We start from the raw sequence: 23,617 nt of genomic DNA on the forward strand, positions 1-23,617 counted from the left end.
AAGCATGAGTTCTTAATGGTAGCTGCAGTTTTAATCTTACCAGTCCTCTGGCTGATAAAATTACTATTAAGCTATTTTTATAGAACAAAATGCAAAGTTGCTCTTTGTGGAGCCAATCCAACTGACCTAATATTATTTACTTTTAATGAGCCATTGCTTTGATTGGAACAAAATACTAGCCTTTTCTCTCTCTCTCTTCCCTTTATTTTTTTCTCTCTTCCCCTTATTATTCTGAAAAGCAGAAAAACTGATTAGTGTCCTTGGGTTTCCTTAGATCAGATTCTTTAAGCACTGTATATTTTTCAGTTCCCTAATGTGCATTTTTTATCTCAAGGGTGTATGAGAGAGAGAGAGAGAGAGGGAGGGAGAGGGAGAGGGAGAAAGAATATGAATGCTCTGGAGGGAGGAGAGAGATGGGGAGGGAGAGGGGGAGGAGGAAGAAGAGGAGTAGGAAGAAATCTCAACCAGCAAATGTTTTTTTTATGACAATGTTTGTGTATACTGTTGTGACAAAATGTAATAAAAAAAAATGAACAGGAACAATAAAAAAAATGCTCTGTCTTACACATTGGAAAAAAGAATCTTAACACTAAATACAAACTCGATGAACATTACCTTACAGATGACCCACACCCTGTTAAAGACCTTGGAGTTTTCATATCCAATGATCTAAGTGCCAAAGCCCACTGCAACTACATCACAAAAAAAGGTTTTAAGATTTATAAACCTAATGTTACGTAGCTTCTTCTCCAGAAACACTACACTACTAACCAGAGCTTATAAAACATTTGCTACACCAATTCTTGAATACAGCTCGCCTGTCTGGAACCCATACCACATTTCAGACATCAATACAATTGAATGTGTCCAGAAATATTTTACAAGAAGAGTTCTCCACTCCTCTGAATATAACAAAATACCTTATGGCATCAGACTTGAAATCTTGGATTTAGAAAACTTCGACAGAACCTATGTTTAACTCATAGAATTATCTATTGCAATGTCCTTCCTATTGAAGACTACTTCAGCTTCAATCACAACAATACAAGAGCAAACAATAGATTTAAACTTAATGTTAACCGCTTCAATCTTGATTGCAGAAAATATGACTTCTGTAACAGAATTGTTAATGCTTGGAACACACTACCTGACTCTGTGGTCTCTTCTCAAAATCCCAGAAGCTTTAACCAAAAATTGTCTACTATTGACCTCACCCCATTCCTAAGAGGTCTGTAAGGGGCTTGCATAAGAGCACAAACGTGCCTACCATTCCTGTCCTATTGTTTCCTTTCATTATATCCAATTAATATAGTTATTACATACTTATGCTTATATATATGCTTATATATTATATAGTTATTTTCATGCTTATGCTTATATATACTGTTGTGACAAAATAAAAAAATAAATAAAAGAATGGGGAGGAAGGGAGGAGGAGGAGGGAGAGAAAGAGGAAGGGAAGGAGGGGGAAAGGGCGAGGAGTGGAGAAGAAAGGGTGATAGGTGGAGGAGGAACAGGAGGAGGAGGAGGAGGAGGAAGCAGAGGAGGAGGAGAAGGGAGGAAGGAGGAGGAGGAGAGGGAGAAAGAATATGAATGCTCTGGAGGGAGGAGAGAGATGGGGAGGGGGAGGAGGAAGAAGAGGAGTAGGAAGAAATCTCAACCAGCAAATGTTTTTTTTATGACAATGTTTGTGTATACTGTTGTGACAAAATGTAATAAAAAAAAATGAACAGGAACAATAAAAAAAATGCTCTGTCTTACACATTGGAAAAAAGAATCTTAACACTAAATACAAACTCGATGAACATTACCTTACAGATGACCCACACCCTGTTAAAGACCTTGGAGTTTTCATATCCAATGATCTAAGTGCCAAAGCCCACTGCAACTACATCACAAAAAAAGGTTTTAAGATTTGTAAACCTAATGTTACGTAGCTTCTTCTCCAGAAACACTACACTACTAACCAGAGCTTATAAAACATTTGCTACACCAATTCTTGAATACAGCTCGCCTGTCTGGAACCCATACCATATTTCAGACATCAATACAATTGAATGTGTCCAGAAATATTTTACAAAAAGAGTTCTCCACTCCTCTGAATACAACAAAATACCTTATGCCACAAGACTTGAAATCTTGGGTTTAGAAAACTTCGACAGAACCTGTGTTTAACTCATAGAATCATCTATTGTAATGTCCTTCCTGTTGAAGACTACTTCAGCTTCAATCACAACAATACAAGAGCAAACAATAGATTTAAACTTAATGTTAACCGCTTCAATCTTGATTGCAGAAAATATGACTTCTGTAACAGAATTGTTAATGCTTGGAACACACTACCTGACTCTGTGGTCTCTTCTCAAAATCCCAGAAGCTTTAACCAAAAATTGTCTACTATTGACCTCACCCCATTCCTAAGAGGTCTGTAAGGGGCGTGCATAAGAGCACAAACGTGCCTACCATTCCTGTCCTATTGTTTCCTTTCATTATATCCAATTAATATAGTTATTACATACTTATGCTTATATATATGCTTATATATTATATAGTTATTTTCATGCTTATGCTTATATATACTGTTGTGACAAAATAAATAAATAAATAAATAAATAAATAAAAGAATGGGGAGGAAGGGAGGAGGAGGAGGGAGAGAAAGAGGAAGGGAAGGAGGGGGAAAGGGCGAGGAGTGGAGAAGAAAGGGTGATAGGTGGAGGAGGAACAGGAGGAGGGAGGGGAGGGGAGGAGGAAGCAGAGGAGGAGGGAGAAGGGGAGGAAGGGAGGAGGAGGGAGAGGAAGAAGGGAAGGAGTGAAAGGGGGAGAGGGTAGAAGAAATGGTGATAGGTGGAGGAGGAGGAGGTGGAAGAGGGGCAAGAGGAAGAGAAGGGAGAGGAAAGGAGGAAGGAGGAGGAAGAGGAAGAGGAAGAGGAAGGGAAGGAGGGGGAAAGGGGAGGAGGGGAGAAGAAAAGGTGATAGGTGGAGGAGGAGGGAGCGGAGGGGAGGGGAGGAGGAGGGAGAAGGGGAGGAAGAATAGGTGACGAGGGGAGGAGGAGGGAGAGGAAGAAAAGGAAGGCGGGAAAGGGGAGGAGGAGAAGAAAGGGTACTAAGTAGAGGAGGAGGAGGAGAAGTAGGAGGGGAGAGGGGAAAGAGGAAGAGAAGGGAGAGGAAGGAGGAGGAGGAGGAAGAGGAAGAGGAAGGAAGGAGGAGAAAAGGGGAGGAGGGAGAAGAAAGGATGATAGGTGGAGGAGAAGGAGAAGGAGGAGGAGGAGGGAGGGGAGGAGGAAGAAGAGGAGGGAGGGGGAGAAGAATGGGTGAGAGGAGATGGAAAAAGGAGGGGAGGAGGAGGGAGAAGAATGGGTGAGAGGAGATGAGGAAAGGAGGGGGTGGGGGGGAGGAGGAAGACTCTTCTAAGTACTTTTATTCCTACTATTGGAAAAACCCACCCATCTCTTCAGCCTTCATTTCCCAGAGAGCTAAAATGGCCGAAGTGGAGAACCTGGCACCCTTCCCAAGGCCGGATCTGCCATCTGATCTAAAGGTGTGACAAATTAGTGTGTCTCTCCCTGCAAGGACACCCTCAGACAAGTCTGAACCGAGAGCTGTTTTCCTGCAGCTGAGCTGAAATTCTTTGCAATTGGCAGGTCAGGAAGGGCACCAGGGAGGGAGAGGAGCCCAAAGCAACTGTTGGGGGGGAAAAAAAGAAAAAAAAAAGCAACGTGGACTGAATGGTGTAAAAAAATTCCCAGGCAAGATCGTCACCCTCCAATAGTGGAAAATGCTTAGGAAGAGAATCTGGTTCAAGGACTGACTTGCAAGTTTGTCATGGGTTTTCTTGGACCTTCAGAAGTCAAGAGATCTGGGCATATTCAGCCTACATAAGGAAGGAAGCATTCCGGGGCTTTAAAATAAATGTCCTTTAAAATAAATATTTTAAAATACTAATACGCTGTGGATAACACACTTATTGAACTCATATAATTTTTAAAATATAACATCGTTTGATTTACGGGGACAGTGATCTCAAGTCTAGGACTCAAGCTAGTGAACATGAAAATAAGCAAATACGTGCACGCAGATATAAAAATAAAATGAAGAATAAAACACCGAGCATCTCTAGACTCCTAAGAAAGCGTCACCAGGACACGGCTATGATCAGTTTAAAAGTTTATATATATATTTCCTAAACCAAAAGCAAACAAACTCCTTGTTGGGAGATGATTAAAAAAAGAAAGAAAGAAAGAAGAAAAATGGTTTCCACTTCTCGCCTCCAGGTCTGCAAACGGTGTTCTTTTTTCTTTCTTTTTTCCTAGCTGTCTCATTTTGCCATTCATGGTACACCTGTTCAAATCAGACTCAAAAAAACCAAAAAAAAATGAAATCAGTGAAAAAACTCTGCCCGTGGGCTTTTCTTTTCTTTTTCTTTTTCAGAAGAAGCTTTGAAGTAAAGGCAAAGAAGGAGAGACATGGTTCCCTGCAAAGTCTCTCTGATTTTTTTTTATTATTATTATATACCTTATTCATTAAACATGAAACTCAGTCAAGTGAACATTCAAAAAGGCATCACAAATACCATTGACTGGTGCTGATGGTTGATACGGGTTGCTGCCAGCGTCCTAGGTATCAACCAAGTACCTTCTTAAGATGTACGATGTTCCAAGTAGCGCAGTTTTTTGCAGTTCTGCTGGTGTTATTGCAGGAAGCTGTAATTTGTTGATGTATCTTATAAAATTCTTGGACGTGGTACCAAGTGCCCCGATGACAGTGGGTATCACTGTTACATGTTTCATCCATAACTGTGTAGCTTCAATGGCCAGGTCGCGATATTTCATGATTTTTTTCCAGTTCTTTTTCTTTGGCATCTCCTGGTACTGCGATATTAATAAATTGTATGCTTCGGCCCTCAACAACCATGATATCTGGCGTGTTATGTTCCAAATGACGATCTGTCTGTATTCAAAAGTGCCACAAGATCTTCACTGCCTCATTTTTGATAACTTTTTCCACTTTGTGCTCCCATGACTTTTCGGATACAGGTATGTCGATTTTTTACATAGTGACCAGTGGACCAATTTAGCAACTCGATCATGTCTAGCTTTGTAATCAGTTTGCGCGATTTTGCTGCATTCACATATTAAGCGTGAAACAGTTTCAACTTTGTCGTTGCAAAGTCTGCAGTTTGGATTGTCGGTGGATTTTTGTATCTTCGCTTTCATGGCATTAGCTTGTAGTGCTTGTTCTTGAGCAGCGAGTATTAAATCTTCCATTTCTTTCTTGATGGTTCCCATCTTAAGCCATGCCCATGTCAAGTTGTTATCACACTTTCCTTCAATGTTTTCCAACTGCTGTCCATGCAGGGCTTTGGTTTTCCATCCACTTAATCTGTCATCCAACTGTTTTTCCTTATATTCTGCCTTTCTTTCTGTTGTTTTTATAATGTTCTCCATTTTCACAGCCTGCAGCAATTTTTCTGTGCTTTGGTTCACATAATCATTCAAACTTTGTTTTTCTTCTTCTACAGTTTGATGGATTTGCAATAGTCCTCTGCCCCCTATTCTTCTTGGCAGGTACAACCTGTCGGCGTCACTTTATGGGTGATGATGATGATGGTTTTTATTATTATTATTCAGATAAATGATGTTAAAAGTGGGCTACACCAAAAAGAGGAGGCTTGCCATTCTGTGCAGGGAGGACTAAAGAATAAAACTTAGAATAATGTTGCATCTTCTTCTCTGAATTTATCTTCCTTGTTATCAGTTAACAGTTGTCCCTGAACAGATCTGCAAAATTTTTATGGTGCAATTCTTAAACATTCTTCACGGAAACTCGCAAGATTCGTTTCTCTCACCATGTACATTTATAGTTTTTATTTATTTATCTTGTCATGTTTATGTAGCGCGTATTAGAGGTGAAGACCCTTTGAGAGCTGTATGCAATGAAATTTCATTTTAATGTATGCCGATTAGTGTACATTTAAAGTGACAAAGTTATTTTAAGTCTAAATATATTTTACACAGTAGATACTGTTCCTGGTGGGTATAAGTAGCTCTTTATATGCTGAGACCCTAGAATAGCAACACAGATGATAAAGAGCCTGGAGAGTCAATTGTACGATGATGAATGGTTGCAAGAACTGAGCATGTCTAGTCTAACTAAGAGAAGGGACAATGAGAGCAATCTTCCAGTACTTGAGGAGGCGTCACAGAGAAGAGGGGTCAACCTATTCTCCAAAGCACTTGAGAGCAGGACAAGAGGTAAAGGGTTGAAAACTCAACAAGGAAAGGTTGCGCCTAGAACTAAGGAGAAATTTCCTGACAGTGAGAACAATTAACCAGTGGAACAGTTTGCCTTCAGACTGCAGTGGTTCTCAACCTTTATAGTGCTGTAACCCCTTTAATACAATTCCCCACGATGTGGCGACCCCTTTAATACAATTCCCCACAATGTGGCGACCCCAACCATAAAATTATTTTCGTTTTGAATTTATCGCGCCTGAAGCCGTATTGGCTAGCGATCTGAACTGCTTGCGATTGCCTTGAGGACGGAGGCATTAAAGCGGAGACTCCTCCCCTATTAAGTTCATCACGCCTGCAGCCAGATTAGGCTAGCGATTGGGAGTGATTGCAGCTGGCTTGAGAGGGAGACATCAGAGCAAAGATTTCTCTCTTTTTTAATTTATCGCACCTGAAGCCAAATTCGGCTAGCGATTTGAAGAGCCTGCAGCTGGCTTGTGGAGTCAACCATTGGAGCGCGATTCTTCGACTCGCAAGTATACTTCCCATATTTCCAATGGTCTTAGGCGACCCCTGGCAAATCGTCATTCGACCCCCAACGGGGTCCCGACCCACAGGTTGAGAACCGCTGCTTCAGAGGTTGTGGGTGCGCCATCACTGAAGGCTTTTAAGAAGTGACTGGACAACCATTCCACTGGGAAGGTATAAGGCAGTGGTGGCGAAACATTTACTCAGAGTGACGAACAGATACACGCTTTACGCACATGTGCGCTATCCACTCTAACACATGGCTCCTTCCCCGTGTGCTGCGCATGCAACCAAACCATCTATGAATGCACATGGCTTTTGTGCACGTCCCCATGCGCTGCGCACGCAACCACCACCTGCGCATGCATGCGGCTTTTGTGCGGTTCCCCGTGTGCTGCACATGCAAATGCACCATCTGCACATGCAAACACAATTTACGCATGCACGCACTGCGCACAAGTACTCTCGCACGCACGTGGAAATGCAAACACATGCGCAGGAGAGCTCCAAAGACCAGCTGGGTCCCCTGAATTGCATGCATGCACACCGGAGGCCTGACCACCAGCTGGGGTGCAGCTGCAGGCGAGTTAGGCAACAGCTCGCGTGCCCGGAAAGATGGCTCTGCGTGCCACCTTGGGCATGCGTGCCGTAGGTTTGCCATCACGGGTATAAGGTCTCCTGCCTTGAGCAGGGGGTTGACTAGAAGACCTCCAAGGTCCCTTCCAGCCCTATGATTCTATATTTTATGTTCTATAGGAAATAAATTGCAATGTGTTTGTCCATACCATAAAACGCACTGATCCCTGTATCTAAGTTGGGTACGAGTGGAGACAATAGCACAATGCATTTAACCCATAGCTTTCTTTGTTTCAACCCCTTTAATACTTTGAATGTCATAAGCACAAGGTTAATCTGTGTATGGAAAGGTTAATTCTTATGGATTTTGTAAAGAAAAAACAAAAATGAGCCTTTCCCTGGGGCAGTGGTGTGAATTTTCCAGACTATTTTGATCGAAGAATCGCAAAAATATTCCATCCGTACAAATACTGTGTAGACCTATTTTCTTTCTGCTTACATCCTTTTGTATTGGACATTTTTTATTCAAAAGCAGTCTGGTCTGAGTACTTGCCAAGAGAAAAATTTTCCTATTTAATTGGGTATAATGGTTAACAGATGTAACTAGGTTCATATACAGGCAGGTGCAAAGATCAAGATGTTTTTTTTCCAAACAAAAGTCCATCAAACTAACCTTGAGCCTCAATAATTGACCCCTGAACAATCCATCGACTTCCCCATTTCTCACCACATAGGACTAAAAAGCAAACACTATGGAAGAGTGATGAAAATATATAGCAGGATATACTAATACTGCTATACGTGGTATATGACACGGTGGTTCAGTGGCTAAGACGCTGAGCTTGTCGATCAAAAGGTTGGCAGTTCAGTGATTCAAATCTCTAGTTCCGCGTAACGGAGTGAGCTCCCTTTCCTTGTCCCAGCTTCTACCAACCTAGCAGTTCGAAAGCATGTAAAAAAAAATGCAAGTAGAAAAAGCTTTGGGACCAGCTTTGGTGGGAAAGTAACAGCGTTCCGTAAGCCTTTGGCGTTTAGTCATGCCGGCCACATGACCACGGAGACGTCTTCGGACAGCACTGGCTCTTCGGGTTTGAAACGGAGATGCGCACTTCCCCCTAGAGTTGGGAATGACTAGTACATATGTGCGAGGGGAACCTTTACCTTTACTAATACTGTTCATATTTAAAACAGCAATAATTAAAACAGTCATACTACTGTATGTGCAATTGTTCTTCAAAATTTACAAGAGTTCTCCACTCCTCTGAATACAACAAAATACCTTATGCCACCAGACTTGAAATCCTGGGTTTAGAAAATTTAGAACTATGCTGCCTTCAACATGACCTGAATTTAACTCATAAAATCATCTATTACAATGTCCTTCCTGTCAAAGACTACTTCAGCTTCAGTCATAACAATACAAGAGCAAACAATAGATTTAAACTCAATGTTAACCGTTTCAATCTTGATTGCAGAAAATATGACTTCTGTAACAGAGTTATTAATACCTGGAACACACTACCTGACTCTATGGTCTCTTACCAAAATCCCCAAAGCTTTAACCAAAAACTATCTACCATTGACCTCACCCCATTTCTAAGAGGTCTGTAAGGAGCGTGCATAAGAGCACAAGCGTGCCTACAGTTCCTGTCCTATTGTTTCCTTTCATTATATCCAATTAATATAGTTATTACATACTCATACTTATATGTATGTTTATATATTGTATAGTTATTTCATGCTTACGCTTATATATACTGTGTGACTAAATAAATAAATAAATAAATAAATAAAATTAATTGGGTCGGCTATCCTGTTTTAAAGTGAGCCCCAAGTACTGTACCGAAAACCATTAAATGTACAAGATCGCCATCTTCTGGCTATTGTCAACTAATACTCAAACTACCAATATAATTCCTGAAATCAGGAAGAACATCAGAACTGATAAGTTTTCTGTTTCTAATCTCATTTCAAAGCTCTTGTATTAAGAGAATTTATTAAGAAGACAATCTGGGTCTGACAAACAGATATGATTGTGGCTTTTTCCTCTATTTTGTTACATGTTACAAAGCGGTATCTCAACCTGCTATTCCAAAACATTGTACAGGTATTCAAGTTGCAACTACAACTGTGTCCAAAATTTCTGCTGCAGAGCAAGACAGTTGTACAGTGCCGTTGTAACTTTGAACGGTGACTAAATGAACTGTTGTAAATCGAGGATTACCTATACTACATTAGTCTAAGAGGAAGTACGGGTAGTCATTAATTAACAACCCTTTGTTCAGGGACTCTTTATTTACGTTATCAATCTACTGGCCACAGGAAAAAAGAAGGAAAGGAATTGTTGCCCTTTCAAACAATCTGAGTTGGATTTAAATAAACCCAGCACAGAACAAAAACTTACTAAAAATTATAACAAAAAGTTATAAAAATACAGAGATTCTGAATCCCTCTAAGACACTGGTAGTCAACCTGATCCCTACCGCCCACTAGTGGGCGTTGCAGCTTTCATGGTGGGCGGTAGGGGTTTTCTCCAATAGTGAAGCACTTTCCTTTTTTTTTTAAATTTAATTGATTTTTTAAAAAAAATTCATAGCATTATTTAAAAACATTTTCATTAGGTTTTCATAAAATTCCCCGTGACAGTTTAAATTTCTGAAAATATACTATTTGTATCGTCCGCGCATAAGTTTAGTTCACGTTACGTAAGTGAAACTAAATGGTGCTATAGTGCGACTGCAAACAAAACAGCCTCATCCCAGAATAGCTCGCGCATCTCCCCCCACACCACCCAGCTGTAACAGACAAGCAGAGCTGGTACCGGCGCCCTCCCACCAAACCCAATCCATGATGCACAAGAGGCATGAGCGGACAACGATACACGGCGCATTACTGTGGAACTGGTGGGCAGTTAGAAAATTTTACTACTAATAGAGATACGAAAGTGGGTGGTAAGTATAAAAAGGTTGACTAGCCCTGCTCTAAGAGGATGCATAGTTTGCAGCCAGTTAAGCAAAACTGCTCAGTTACAAGCATGGTTTTCTTTCGGCATCCAGAAAACCCAGAATTTAGGTAGAATAGAATAACAGGAGTTGGAAGGTCATCTAGTCCAACCCCCATTTCCCATTTTTTTTCTTGACTTGGGATTCAAAACTCAACAGCTCAGCCAAGGTTTAGTTAGAGAAAAAAAATGCACACTGGACCCAATCTGGAATTTCTGGTGAGTTCACAACCACATACATCCTTCCTTCCTTCCTTTCTCTCTTTCTTCTTTTTCTTTCTCTCTCCTCTCCCTTACTTTCCATCTTCCTTCCCACCTTCGTAATTTTCTTGGAAAAGGATTCCCCCCCACATCTAATCCTCCCAACGGAAATTTCTTCGTGGTCTCCCATCCAAGCCCCCCTTCCATCCTTCCTTCCCTCCGCGTGAGCAAACAAAGCGCGGAGCAAACGGGGACGAAAGCGAAAGTCTCGCGAGACTCCGGCCACTTCCCGCGGGACCCAAGTCGCGCTTTCCAGAACGTCACTTCCGCCACCGCTGAGCCGGAAGTTGACGCTCGGATGGCCCGCGGAGGCGTTTTCTTTGAGCGAGCCGATGCTTTCGCGCCAGAGGGAGGAGAGATTCCTCCTCCTCCTCCTCCTTCTTCTTCGGCCGGGAACCGCCGGTGAGCGCGCCGGCCCCGAGGCGGCTTCTCCTACGGAGGAGAAGCTGCCGTTCTTCGGTCTCTCCTTCCACCCGTGGGCCCTGTTGTCGTAGCAACCGAGGCGAGGGGGGGGATAATGAGCAGCTTCCTGGCTGCCCCCCTTGGATGGGGATAGCGGGGGGGTGGGTTGGTAGCCCCCGATGCATTTGGGGCTGTGAGGCCCCCGTTGCCATCGGCAGCCGTTGTTGGAAGGGCCTCAACCCCCGTCCGTCTCCCCATTCTGAGCCAGTGACAGGTGTGTGTGTGTGTGGACTTCAACTCCCAGAATTCCCCAGGCAGCCAATTCCATGTCAGCCATTCCCTGTTCTGGCGGAGGAATTCTGGGAGTTGAAGTCCCGGCGCGCCTTCCACTGGCTCAGAATGTTCAGGTACACCGACCTCAGTCAAGCCCGAATCACCTGTAAACCAAAGCACCATTTATGGGGCTTTTGCAATCTTGATGCGGGAGTTTCTTTCTTCTTTTTTTTTTTCCCGTTCTGGAGGCAGCTGGACTTTCTCGTTTTTTTGTTTTTTGTTTTTCTTTTGAAGACGTTTCGCTTCTCATCTGAGAAGCTTCTTCAGCTCTGACTGGAGAGTGAGGGAATGGAAGGATTTATATTCCTTGCAGACAGCTGGTCCTTTGCATCCTTTTAGAAGGTCTTTGAAGCATTTGGAGGTATATCTGTGTCCTCAGGGTCACCTGAGGGGTGCAAATGGTTCCTATAGTCTGCAATTTTTCCTCTGGAAATCCATTCCTCCTCCCAGACCATTCAAAGCAGTGGTGAAATCCAATTTTTTTTTACTGCCAGTTCTGTGGGCATGGTGTGGCTTGGTGGACATGGCAGGGGAAAGATTCTGCAAAATCCCCATTCCCACCTCACTCCTGGGAGAAGGATATTGCAAAATCTCCATTCCCACCCCACTCCAGGGGAAGGATACTGCAAAATCTGCATTCCCACCCCACTCTGGGGCCAGCAGAGGTGATGTTTGCCGATTCTCCAAACTGCTCAAAATTTCTGCTACCGGTTCTTCGAACTGCTCAAAATTCCCGCTACTGGTTTTCCAGAATCTGCTGGATTTCACCCCTGATTCAAAGGGTGTTCATCCCAAATTGTATAGTTAAAAGTCTGTAAAGATTCTTAGTCATCCAGGTCATGGTTGTCCCAAAGGTCCTTTTTTTTCAGAGGCAACTGGACTTTCTTGTTTTTTCTTTTGAAGATGTTTCGCTTCTCATCCGAGAAGCTTCTTCAGCTCTGACTGGATGGTGGGGAATGGAAGGATTTGTAAATGTTCTGAAATTCATTCATACTCCCACACCATTGAAAGGGTGAAATCCTTCCATTCCCCACCATCCAGTCAGAGCTCTTGAAAAAGCACCTTTGGGACAACTATGACCTGGATGACTGATTATCTCTACAGATTTCATGTGAGAGCCTTAGCGGATGGTGCTGGCTGCTGATTCTGGGATCCCACGCCAGACTGAGCTTTTCTTGGCTGGACTGGAAGACCTCCAAGATCCCTTCCAGGTCTATTCTAGTCTATTCTTCTTTCCGATCTGGTGTGGAGCGAACATGATGATGGTAGTGACACAACATCCTGTAATGCAGCAAAATGTCATTTTGCACTCTCAGTTGTAGTGTGTGGGGTAAAGCATGTTGCAGCGAGGCATAGTTTAACATATTGTGCTGGGTCATCAGTCACTGGTTGGGGGCAAAAGTGGGCAGGCAACCGATGGATGTCCCAAAGACAGGATTTTTAGGGGCATGAGCGCTGCTAAGCAGTTGGTGTTAACATCATGAAACCTTTTTGGTGGGAGTGGGCTTAGGGGGAAGTGTTTTTGTTTTAAGCTGTGATCAGCCTCTTTGAATTCTGAATTCTTTGAATTCTGCTTTTGGTTTTTAATAGTCCAAGATGGAAAGGAAAGCTGGCAACATAACCTGGTCTGGAAGTTGTGACTTTTTTTATAGATGAATGTAAACGCTCACTTCTATCCAGGCGATCCGGTCCAAACCGGGAGCATTTCACCCCTGGTTGCAGGGTGGTTAAAAAGGGAGTTTAAAATAGAATAGAATAGAATTGAATAGAATTTGTATTGGCCAAGTGTGATTGGACACACAAGGAATTTGTCTTGGTGCATATGCTCTCAGTGTACATAAAAGAAAAGATACGTTCATCAAGGTACAACATTTACAACACAATTGATGGTCAATATATCAATATAAATCATAAGGATTGCCAGCAACAAAGTTACAGTCATACAGTCATAAGTGGAAAGAGATTGGTGATGGGAACTATGAGAAGTGAGTTGATGAACAGTTGCTGCTTGTAATGATAAAACAGGTCCTAGTGGTTATGGTATCCTTAATATTGCCTATATCCCTGGCCAGTTGTGAGATGCTAGGAGAGGGTAGCATTTGAAGGATCAGAGTTCCCTGTCACTGGTTTACATAATTGCTGTTGGTGCTACTTAGATTTATCTCATTTTTGCTTTCAATAAAATAAACATTTCCATTGGTTTTTGGATGTCTGTCCAACTTATTTGTACAGGGAAAAACTAAGTACATATCTGCTTATTTGTATGTCATAATAAAGCAGGTTTTCAAACAGTCTTTGTATCTTTAAAACCCCTCCCACTTCTATGTGAGCATTATTTTCATACACATAGCAGTTATGCTAATGTTGGGTTGTAAGGTATAATAAGTTAAAGACACCTAATTTGACAAATATTTTCCTGCCTTTTTGCATAGATTTTAGTACAGTTATTTTAGTACAGTATATTAGTCGAGTCAGTTGCCCTAAATGTTGCTAGTATGTTGATTTTTCTGTCTGAAACTTTGTTGTACTCTTGGTTTTACTACACCGCTTTGTTGTTTGTTTTCTACTGTTAAAGAGTGTGCTGTGTTTTGCTTTCATTTTGTGACAAAGTTGCATAGGTTTACAAAAATATTGATGCTTCTGAAAAACTGCTTTTGGAAATCATTAAGAGAATTATTGATAATTCTTTTCTTCTGTTTTTTCTTTCAGAAATGATCAATTTTTGTCATGAATAGAGATCTAATAAGGTGGCTGGTCCAGTATCTGCCATGGCATCAGAACTTTGTAAAACGATATCAGAAGCAAAGCTAGAAAGGCACAAGAATTTATTTTTGAACTATCGAAATCTTCATCATTTTCCTTTAGAATTGCTGAAGGATGAAGGTCTGCAGTATTTGGAGAGATTATATATGAAAAGAAATTCCTTAACTACCTTGGTATGTTGTTTCACTGTTTAATAAGCAAAAGATTTGTTGTTGTGTTGAATAGAATTTGTGTTTTGAAGTATCAGTTATTCCTTACGTTGGGCAAAAAAAGGATCTCAGTCATGGTTGTCCCAAAAGGTGCTTTTTCAAGAGGCAACTGAACTTTCTGGATTTTCTCTGAAGACATTTTGCTTCTCATCGAAGAAGGGGAAGAAGTTTCCCTGGATGAGAAGTGAAATGTCTTCAAAGAAAAAGCAGAAAGTCCAGTTGCCTCTTGAAAAAGCACCTTTGGGATGATTTATGCCAGGGGTGTCAATCTTGAAGGCTGGATGCGTCTCGTACTGGCCACGCCCACCCCCGTTTTAGCGAAAGGGGGGGAGTTGTGATACATCATGTGATGACAATGTGACGCTGCAAGTTTGACACCCCTGTTCTATGTTAACCTTTTCAGGTAGACCAAGTCAGGAAACAAATACTGTAAAGCATGGGTAAAAAACAAAGAGAAATTGCCTTAAGCCGCATATAAAATATATAATATATTTAAAATATATAAAATCATATAATGTTAAAATGTTTACGATCTTGGGCAACCATATTACTAGCTGCCCAGGGCCGCATGCAGTCTGTGGGCTGCAGGTTGGATACCACCTGCTATGGTATAAGATAAAAAAAAATAAAAGAATACAAGTGCAATGAAGCAATGGGTCTCACTCTACCCCACCAAAGACCTCAGGAAAGAGCGTAACTTCACTGCTCTTCTAAATATAGTCACTGCAGAGTGAGGTCCATCCAGATTTTGAGGTAAGCCTTGTTCTAGAGCAGGGGTCTCCAACCTTGGCAACTTTAAGACTTGTGGATTTCAACTCCCAGAATTCCTCAGCCAGCTTTCCAGCTGGCTGAGGAATTCTGGGTGTTGAAATCCACAAGTCTTAAGGTTGCCAAGATTTGGAGACCCCTGCTCTAGAGGGGCACTGCTATGGAGAAGGTGAGCAGATAGATGAAATTATTTCATCAAAGGAACCCAGAAGACTCCAACTCTGCAAGATTAGAACCGACAAGCAGGTGTTACGGGATGTAGGAGGTTTTCAGCAAAAGAGTTTTGAGGATGGCATTCTGATTTGAGAATGGGGGGGAAAAAAGGAGGGAAACGTCAGCCTTTTTTTTTTTTTAAACAGTGGCTATACTGCTATAAGGGATGCGGTGGCTCAATGGCTAAGACACTGAGCTTGTCGATCGAAAGGTTGGCAGTTCAGCGGTTCGAATCCCTAGTGCCGCGTAACGGGGTGAGCTCCCGTTACTTGTCTTAGCTTCTGCCAACCTAGCAGTTCAAAAGCACGTTAAAAATGCAAGTAGAAAAATAGGGACCATCTTTGGTGGGAAGGTAATAGCGTTCCATGCACCTTTGGGGTTTAGTCATGCCGGCCACATGACCACGGAGACATTTTCAGACAGCGATGGCTCTTAGGCTTTGAAACGGAGATGAGCACTGTCCCCTACAGTCGGGAACGACTAGCATATACGTGCAAGGGCAACCTTTACCTTTATACTGCTAAACTGCCAACCTTAGCAAATCAGTGAAAACTTGTCCGTTCGTTAGAATTCAGTTAGAAACTGCTGCCCAGCTTCAGCGTGTTGAACATTAATTCCCCAGTAGGTGGAAACCAAACTCAGAATTCCTGAATTTCTTAACTGGAAAAAAAGGGCTATGAACTGTTCTGCATATGTGCTTAGCTGAACGAGAAGATTCTAAAGGGATTGCTTGCATTACGAATCGAAATAATTTGCCAGTAGTATCCTACACTTCCAAGTTATTTAACCATCTGTAGTTGCTGGCTATGATTGGTTTGTTTTTTCAACTTTGCACATTTACATACGAAAAAACTGCACACTTTTTATATTTTATAAGCTTCTTTTAGCAATTCCTTTTTAGAGAAGCACCTCCCCAACCCTGTAAACAGTAACTGAATAAAAAGTTGTAGCACAGGCTTTAAACCGTACTCATCCTTGAATCCTTATCTCATAAATTCTTCAAAATGATTTATTTTTGTTAGTTATTAACCTGTGGTCTGCAGATCCCTGGAGGGACCGCAATGTTCTCATGGGCATTGAGCAAAGGCTTGGAAAAAAATGTTATGGTTTAAGTCTTGAGTTATGTCTTGGGGATCTGTGGCCATGGTCCGTGGCCACAGAAGGTATTTAAAAGGGGTACTTGGTGAATAAAATGCTGAGAACCACTAGACTAGTAATCTGTAGTTTCTGAATAGACTTACTATATTTTTCAGAGCATAAGACGCACCTTTCCCCCCTCCCCTAAAAGAGGCTGAAAATTTGTGTGCAAGTCTTATTTTCAAAGCTTTTTTTCAGCCCTAACAAGGTGCTAACAAGGCGCTAGCCAGTGAAGCATCTCTGTGCTTTGTTCCGACTCTCAGCTGTTCTTTAGAAGCTTTTTTTCAGCCCTAACTAGGTGCTAGCCAAGCAATCTCCCTGTGCTTTGCCTGCTTTTCTCATTGCTGCTTCCTCTCAGCATGCCTTAGAAGCTGTTTTTTATCCCCAAGCAGGGGATAAAAAAACAGCAAAGTAATGTGCTGAAGCTGACCAGCCTAAGGACTGTAGCCAGATGAATACCTGGTAGGCAGATTTTCCCCCCCCTATTTTCTTCCCCAAAAACTAAGCTGTGTCTTATACTCCGGTGCGTCTTATACTCTGAAAAATACGGTAGATTATTGTGATGTGGCTGCTAGCTGTTGGTTAAAACATTACTTTAGCAATCTTTCAAGTTTAGGAGACTTCTGTGGCAAATGTCAGTTTTCCAAGTAACACCCCCAACGAAAGAAAACTCCCAGGCTTGAGTTTCCTCAAAATTCCATTTTATTAGGGATGTCATATTGGCACGTCTGGGAAAACCTGAATCTGAAAGCTTCCAGGTTTTCTCCACCCAAAAGAAAGTTTAAGTCCCTTCCTCCTGCATCCACATGTCCATCACATGATCCAAGGAGAAATAAGGAACTGAAAGTAGCCAATGGACAAAGGTTTGAGATGTACACAGCTATACTGTATGTGGAGACTATCTGTCAGTAAGAAAGAACAAAGAAAGAACAAGTGAAATGCTTGCAGAAAAGTTTAAAAAGAATGTCTCAGGATGAGTTCAGGCCCACTGGCCATAGCGACTCCTTGCTGGACTCAGCTATGTCAGTGGACCTCATTGCAATGGGTTATTGATATAAGTTGTGTTATGGTGGCTGTTCAGGCTCCAAATTGCTCATGAAATCAACCTCTGAATCTTAAAGTAAGAGGGGGGGGGAGATTAAAAAAGATGCATTAAGATAAGTGGTTTCATTGTTTATTGTGGCAAAATCAGATTATTTTATATACACCAAAAAAGATACAGTGGCATAAACTATAAAAAGTCTATTTCAAAACAAATTCACCCCAAGCTTGTGTTTTTGATAAAGTAATTGAAATACCATGATTGAAGTAATCAGATATAATTTAATTATTTTGTTTCGTAATGTAAGGATAGCTTGCAAATACAGTTGATATTACTAATCTTATCACTAGTTACCGAATTTGGATGTTAGGATTTTGGATTACATTAATTAATATTTTGTTTTATTAATGTGAACCAACTCCACTCTTCTAGAATTCCCAGTTTTACATTGGAAGGTTATTTGCTTTCTACTAACACTCCTTGTTGACTTGACACATTCCTACTTGGTGAAGTCTGTGGTTACTGGTTAAAATGGGTGAAGTTTCCCCTCGCACATATGTGCTGGTCGTTTCCGACTCTAAGGGGCGGTGCTCATCTCCGTTTCAAAGCCAAAGAGCCAGCACTGTCCGAAGATGTCTCCATGGTAATGTGGCCAGCATGACTCAATGCCAAAGGCACACGAAACACTGTGATCTTCCCACCAAAGGTGGTTCCTATTTTTCTACTTGCATTTTTTACCTGCTTTCGAACTGCTAGGTTGGCAGAAACTGGGACAAGTAACAGGAGCTCACCCGTTTATGCGGCAGCACTAGGGATTCAAACCGCTGAACTGCCGACCTTCTGATCAACAAGCTCAGCATCTTAGCCACTGAGCCACCGGTTACTGGTTAGGCAAGGCTAAAAACAATAATTGCCAAATCAGGTAGGGGAAGAGGTATAATAATTTGGTGTGTAGCTTAGTTTTAGGTTTCTGGTACCCAAGGCTTCATCCAGGTTCTAGCTTGAAAGAAGAAACAAATTGACGTTGAGTTCAGAAAGATGAAACTATAAATTTGTCTACATTCTTTTTTTTCTTTTTTAGCCAGAAAACCTTGCCCAGAAACTTCCAAATCTTGTGGAACTGTAAGTATATTATTTTTGTTGTTGTTAATATTTAGAATAGAATAGAATAAAATAGCATAGCATAGCATAGCATAGCATAGCATAGCATAGCATAGCATAGCATAGCATAGCATAGCATAGCATAGCATAGCATAGCATAGCATAGCATAGAATAGCATAGAATAGAATAGAATAGAATTTTTTATTGGCCAAATGTGATTGGACACACAAGGAATTTGTCTTGGTGCATATGCTCTCAGTGTACATAAAAGAAAAGATACGTTCATCAAGAATTCTAAGGTAAAAACTTAATGATCATCATAGGGTACAAATTTAACACTTAATGATACAACACTTAATAATAGTCATAGGGTACAAATAAGCAATCAGGAAACAATATCAATATAAATCATAAAGATATAAACAACAAAGTTATAGTCATACAATCGTAAGTGGAAGGAGATGGGTGGTGGGAATGATGAGATTAATAGTAGCGTAGACTTAGTGAATAGTTTGACAATGTTGAGGGAATTATTTGTTTAGAAGAGTGATGGCGTTCGGGATAAAACTGTCCTTGTGTCTAGTTGTTCTGGTGTGCAGTGCTCTATAGCATCGTTTTGAGGGTAGGAGTGGAAACAGTTTATGTCCAGGATATGAGAGGTCTGTAAGTGGCTTGACTTATGGGAAAATATCTTAAGTGGATATAAACGGTATATTACTAGCTCTATTTTTTTTCCTGATCAAAATTAGTCCAGATCTAATTTTGTTCTTATGCTCTCATCCCCAAGCTATGGAGTAATGCCTGTGAACCTATAGATATTATTCTGTGAAAAAGAGCTAGGAAACATCATCATGCTCAGTTCTTGCTGAGTGGCTACATTTTATCTACGTCAGCTTGATTATTTACTTCGGAAACTTGTGAATATACTTTCTAACAATAATACAGTTTGTAACATTCTAATTCTTACCTTCTGTAAGGATTTAGAGCTGCATTTTACTTTGTAATAGAGTATCCTATCCCTCTTAGAACACAGTATTCTAATACCTTTAATAACTATTTCATCATTAGTTCCTTTGATCAAGAATGTGAGATTGTATGCTTTGGTTAGGAATACAAGAGTCTTGCATCTTGTATAATCCCAATTTTTTTTTTAATCTGACAGTTAATATATTTGCAGGATTCAATCTGGGTTGGTCACCAGGACCAGAGATTTTCTCTTCCAAACTTTGGGACTTGTGCTGGAGTCCATCTTCAGGGAATTTCTCTTTAGCCCAGGGGGTGTCAAACTCAAGGCCCGGGGCCTGATCCGGCCCGCAGGTGCTTAGATCTGGCCTACGGGGCCTCCCTGGAAACAGCGAAGGACTGGCCCATGGTGCCTCTGCCAGCAAAAATGGAGCTCCGTTTTCGCTGGCAGAGAGTTGCAGGAGGCTGTTGCAGCTGAAAACGGAGCTTGGGAGCCCTTTTTTTTTTGGCAGAGTGTTTGGGCCACCATAGACGCCCCCGACATGAATGATGTGGCGCCAGCTGGCCACACCCATCCTGGCCACTCCCACTCCCCCCCCAGGTCAAACACAACCCTGATATGGCCCTCAGTGAAATCGAGTTTGACCACCCTGGTCTAGCCTGACTGACCCAGATTGGATCCTGTAACATTATCCAGGGACACACATATTCGCCTTCATTCATGTTAATATATTTCATCAGCAATCCTGTGGGAATGTTGGCTGGACACACATATATGGGCAAGAGAAAACCCTTGTTAGCAACAGTGCTAAAACTTTCTGGAGAATTTAGCTACTTCAGTTGTTAAAATAAGGTTGCTTCGTTTTCCAAACTGCCGCTTTCAAAGGGTTTGCATTGTTCTCACAACCCCTGGAATAATTTTCAGCTACAGTGCCATGGCAACAGTTCCTGTAAGCATTAGTGGTTTAAAATAATTAGAGAAGCACATCTGTAACCAGGTCATATTTGATAGCCTCTCTATGGTCAAAGAATGTGGGCTAAATTATTTCTGTATATTATATAGGGACACTGTTCTATGCAGGCTGATCCCATATAACTAAGAAATGTGGTCTAAATCTCCACTTAAATCATCATCATCATCATCACAGCAACCCACGGCAAGCTGTCCCTTATTTACTATTTGAGTGTCAGCAGTGCCGTTATTAATTTTTGAAGGTCATTGCAGTCTTCAGCTTCTTTAAGGAATAATCTTGCCTCATCTTATCTAGTGGGAATTCTCTTTTAATGAACTTAAAGTACAGCTTTCATGAGAGTTGCATGCTTTTGGCACCATGCAGTTTCAAACATAATCTGATTAAGCCACAAGAATCTTCTTAATATTTGAAAGAGGTTATTTCTAGAAGCTCTGAAAAGTCAGCAAGCTTGTTGAGCCACATACTAACGTTTTCTTGTCCCAAATTATATTAACGTTCTTTAATCCTTCCCACCCCCCCCGTCTAATTTACTCTGTCATTAGAAAGGTTGGGATTTCAATTTGGGCATATTTTAATCTTGTTAATGTTTTATCAGATTGTAAAATGTTAAGTTGAGGTGCAGTGGAGCAAAACTTACGGAAGCTGCTAATAAGATAAAAAAAAATTCTGGCTGTGACTCTGTGTTACAATGGACTCAAAAGATTTCAACCCCGCCACTTCAATTTTCTTTAGGAGTTTTGATGAGAAATTGTTTCCCAGTTATATTTTAACCAAGCCTTAAAAAGCATGGCGTTGAAACCCTCTCCGACATGGAAACGCTAATATGGCCATCCACATTTGAGTGACAGTTCTTCCTACTTTTTCTAAGGCTGCATAACAATCTTGTCAACTTTGCATGCATAATTAATAGATCATCTCAACCTCAAACAATGCAACCGTAATGGTGCTTGTGTATCTTCATTACTCCGGGCGTTGAAATGAATGCCGTAAGAAAATCCTAGAGTGTCGAATTAGTGGAGCCCTATTAAAATTGTTTGTGTCGGATGGTCCTTAAACAATTCTAACTAATGTTGCATATGAAAGAAGACAGCTTCTTGATCATAAATATAGGTCAGGCTCCAAAGCACCTCATAAATAGTTCCAGGCACAACGGAGGGGGGGAAAAATGGAAGCAAGAAGACTTTTTAAAAACCAGATTGTGTGATGGAATGGAAACACACCCTGGCCTTTGGTGATACTTAAAGTAGTTCTTAGTCTGAATGTGCTTGGGCTTGTCAGTAAACTAGGTAATTTTTTAAAAAATAAGTAGGTCTTTGGTTGTTCGGGTTTTCTCCCGTGTAAAATTGGAAGTGTCTTGGCGACGTTTCAACGAAGTCTCATTTGTCATCTTCAGGCTTCAGCTTCGTGCTTCTGGGAGCAATGCTCCCAGAAAATAAATAAATAAATAAATAAATAAATAAATAAATAAATAAATAAATAAATAAATAAATAAATAAATAAATAAATATATACATACATACATACATACATACATACATACATACATACATATATATATATATATTAACAGTATCAGTTTCTCAATTTTTGTTCAATTAAAATTGCCACTTTGCAGTTGGTTTCATGTTGGTATTGAAACTGCGAAGATTGAAATCAGCACCAAAAAAAATCCGAAGAACTTCGACAAAAAAAATACGTTTCTGATTTCCTCGCTGGGGTGAGGGTTAAAGATACTTTTCAAATACAGACGATTGTAATACTTTGTGATTTCTGAAAGAGAATTCCAGTAGTTCTTTCCTCCTCAGGAACTGCTCTTACGCAATTTCAACCTGCCTGGTTCTGAACTAGTCACAAGAGAGAGGTCTTAGGCTCAGATAGGAAATCTGCTGGCCCTTGGCCTGGTTTCAGTCAGAGAGTAAACCACAATGGTGTGTACTTCTTGTCTGAGATTGTCTTATTTTTGTCCCTTGCAGTAGCTATTTGACATGACTGACTAATTGTAACCTACTTCCTTCATTGACAAGGAGGGAATAAAAGAAGCAAGTAGCATGCATGTTTCCGATGTTGTACAATCTCGTTTTAAAGGGGCTTTCAACTTGAATACATAGATACATTCAAAACCATAAATTAAAACAAATTAGCCTAAGAGCAATAGGCTGAGATTTACGGATTTAATTTTACATCCACCACTTTCTCTTTTTGTCCCGGTTTTGTGGCTGTCATCGATACACATAGGAAATCACATAATGGTAGGGGTTGGGTTCAAAGCATCTGGCTGATAGTTATTTATTTCATAAACATTTGTTTGTTTGTTTATATCTGGTCTTTATTATTTTTACAAATAATAGAACATTGAACACAGAATAATAGGGTTGGACGGGACCTTGGAGGTCTTCTAGTCCAACCCCCTGCTTGCTTAGGCAGGAAACCCTACACCACTTCAGACAAATGGTTATCTAATCTCTTCTTTAAAACTTCCAGTGCTGGAGCATTTACAACTTCTGAAGGCAAACCATTCCAAGTGGTGAATTGTTCTCAATGTCAGGAAATTTCTCCTTAATTCCAAGTTGGATCTCCCTGATAATCTTCCATCCGTTGCTTCTTGTCCTACCCTCAGGTGCTTTGGAGAATAGGTCAACCTCCTCTTCTTTGTGACAGCTCTGCAAGTGATGAAAAACTGTCATCCATTGTCCTTAGTTTCAATAAACTAGACATACCAATACCTAGTTCCCTCAGTCATTCATTGTGTAATTTAGATACGTGATAGTTGGATTGGTCTGGGGCCTGATGATCCTAGATCCTCTCCAGGTCAATTCAGCAATCTTCTCAAGATCTCTTCCTAGTGCCTGGAAACTGAGATCAGGGATGAGGGACAGCAGACTGCAGCTCAAACTGGCAAGACGGAGTCATGGGGTTTTAAGGTCTGAAGTTCTTAGGATTTTTGGTTGTTGTGTGCCACCTAGGATCATTATATGAGATAAACAGCTATTTAAATTCTTTAAATAAGTAAAACTGGCCTTATTTTCCCTCTCCTGAAAATAACAATATATTTTGTTCTTTCCCCAGATATCTGCATTCAAATAATATTGTTATTGTACCTGAAGGTGAGTGCCCT

The 23,617-nt window shown here is 41.0% G+C and overlaps 1 protein-coding gene across 2 annotated transcripts in view; it reads left to right on the top strand.

Annotated features, from left to right (window-relative positions):
- Positions 1–10,859: 10,859 nt before the first annotated feature.
- LRRC28 (leucine rich repeat containing 28) overlaps positions 10,860–23,617 on the top strand; it is a 56,045-nt gene continuing 43,287 nt past the window's right edge. For both annotated transcript variants that reach the window (XM_058156320.1, XM_058156321.1), the window contains exons 1-4: positions 10,860–10,998; positions 14,041–14,267; positions 18,545–18,585; positions 23,569–23,606. In XM_058156320.1, coding sequence (XP_058012303.1) covers positions 14,100–14,267; positions 18,545–18,585; positions 23,569–23,606 — 247 coding nt within the window. In that variant the 5' untranslated portion in view covers positions 10,860–10,998; positions 14,041–14,099. The remainder of the gene's footprint in view (positions 10,999–14,040; positions 14,268–18,544; positions 18,586–23,568; positions 23,607–23,617) is intronic.

This window comes from Ahaetulla prasina, chromosome 13 (genome assembly GCF_028640845.1).
Source record: "Ahaetulla prasina isolate Xishuangbanna chromosome 13, ASM2864084v1, whole genome shotgun sequence".
Lineage (NCBI taxonomy): Eukaryota > Metazoa > Chordata > Lepidosauria > Squamata > Colubridae > Ahaetulla > Ahaetulla prasina.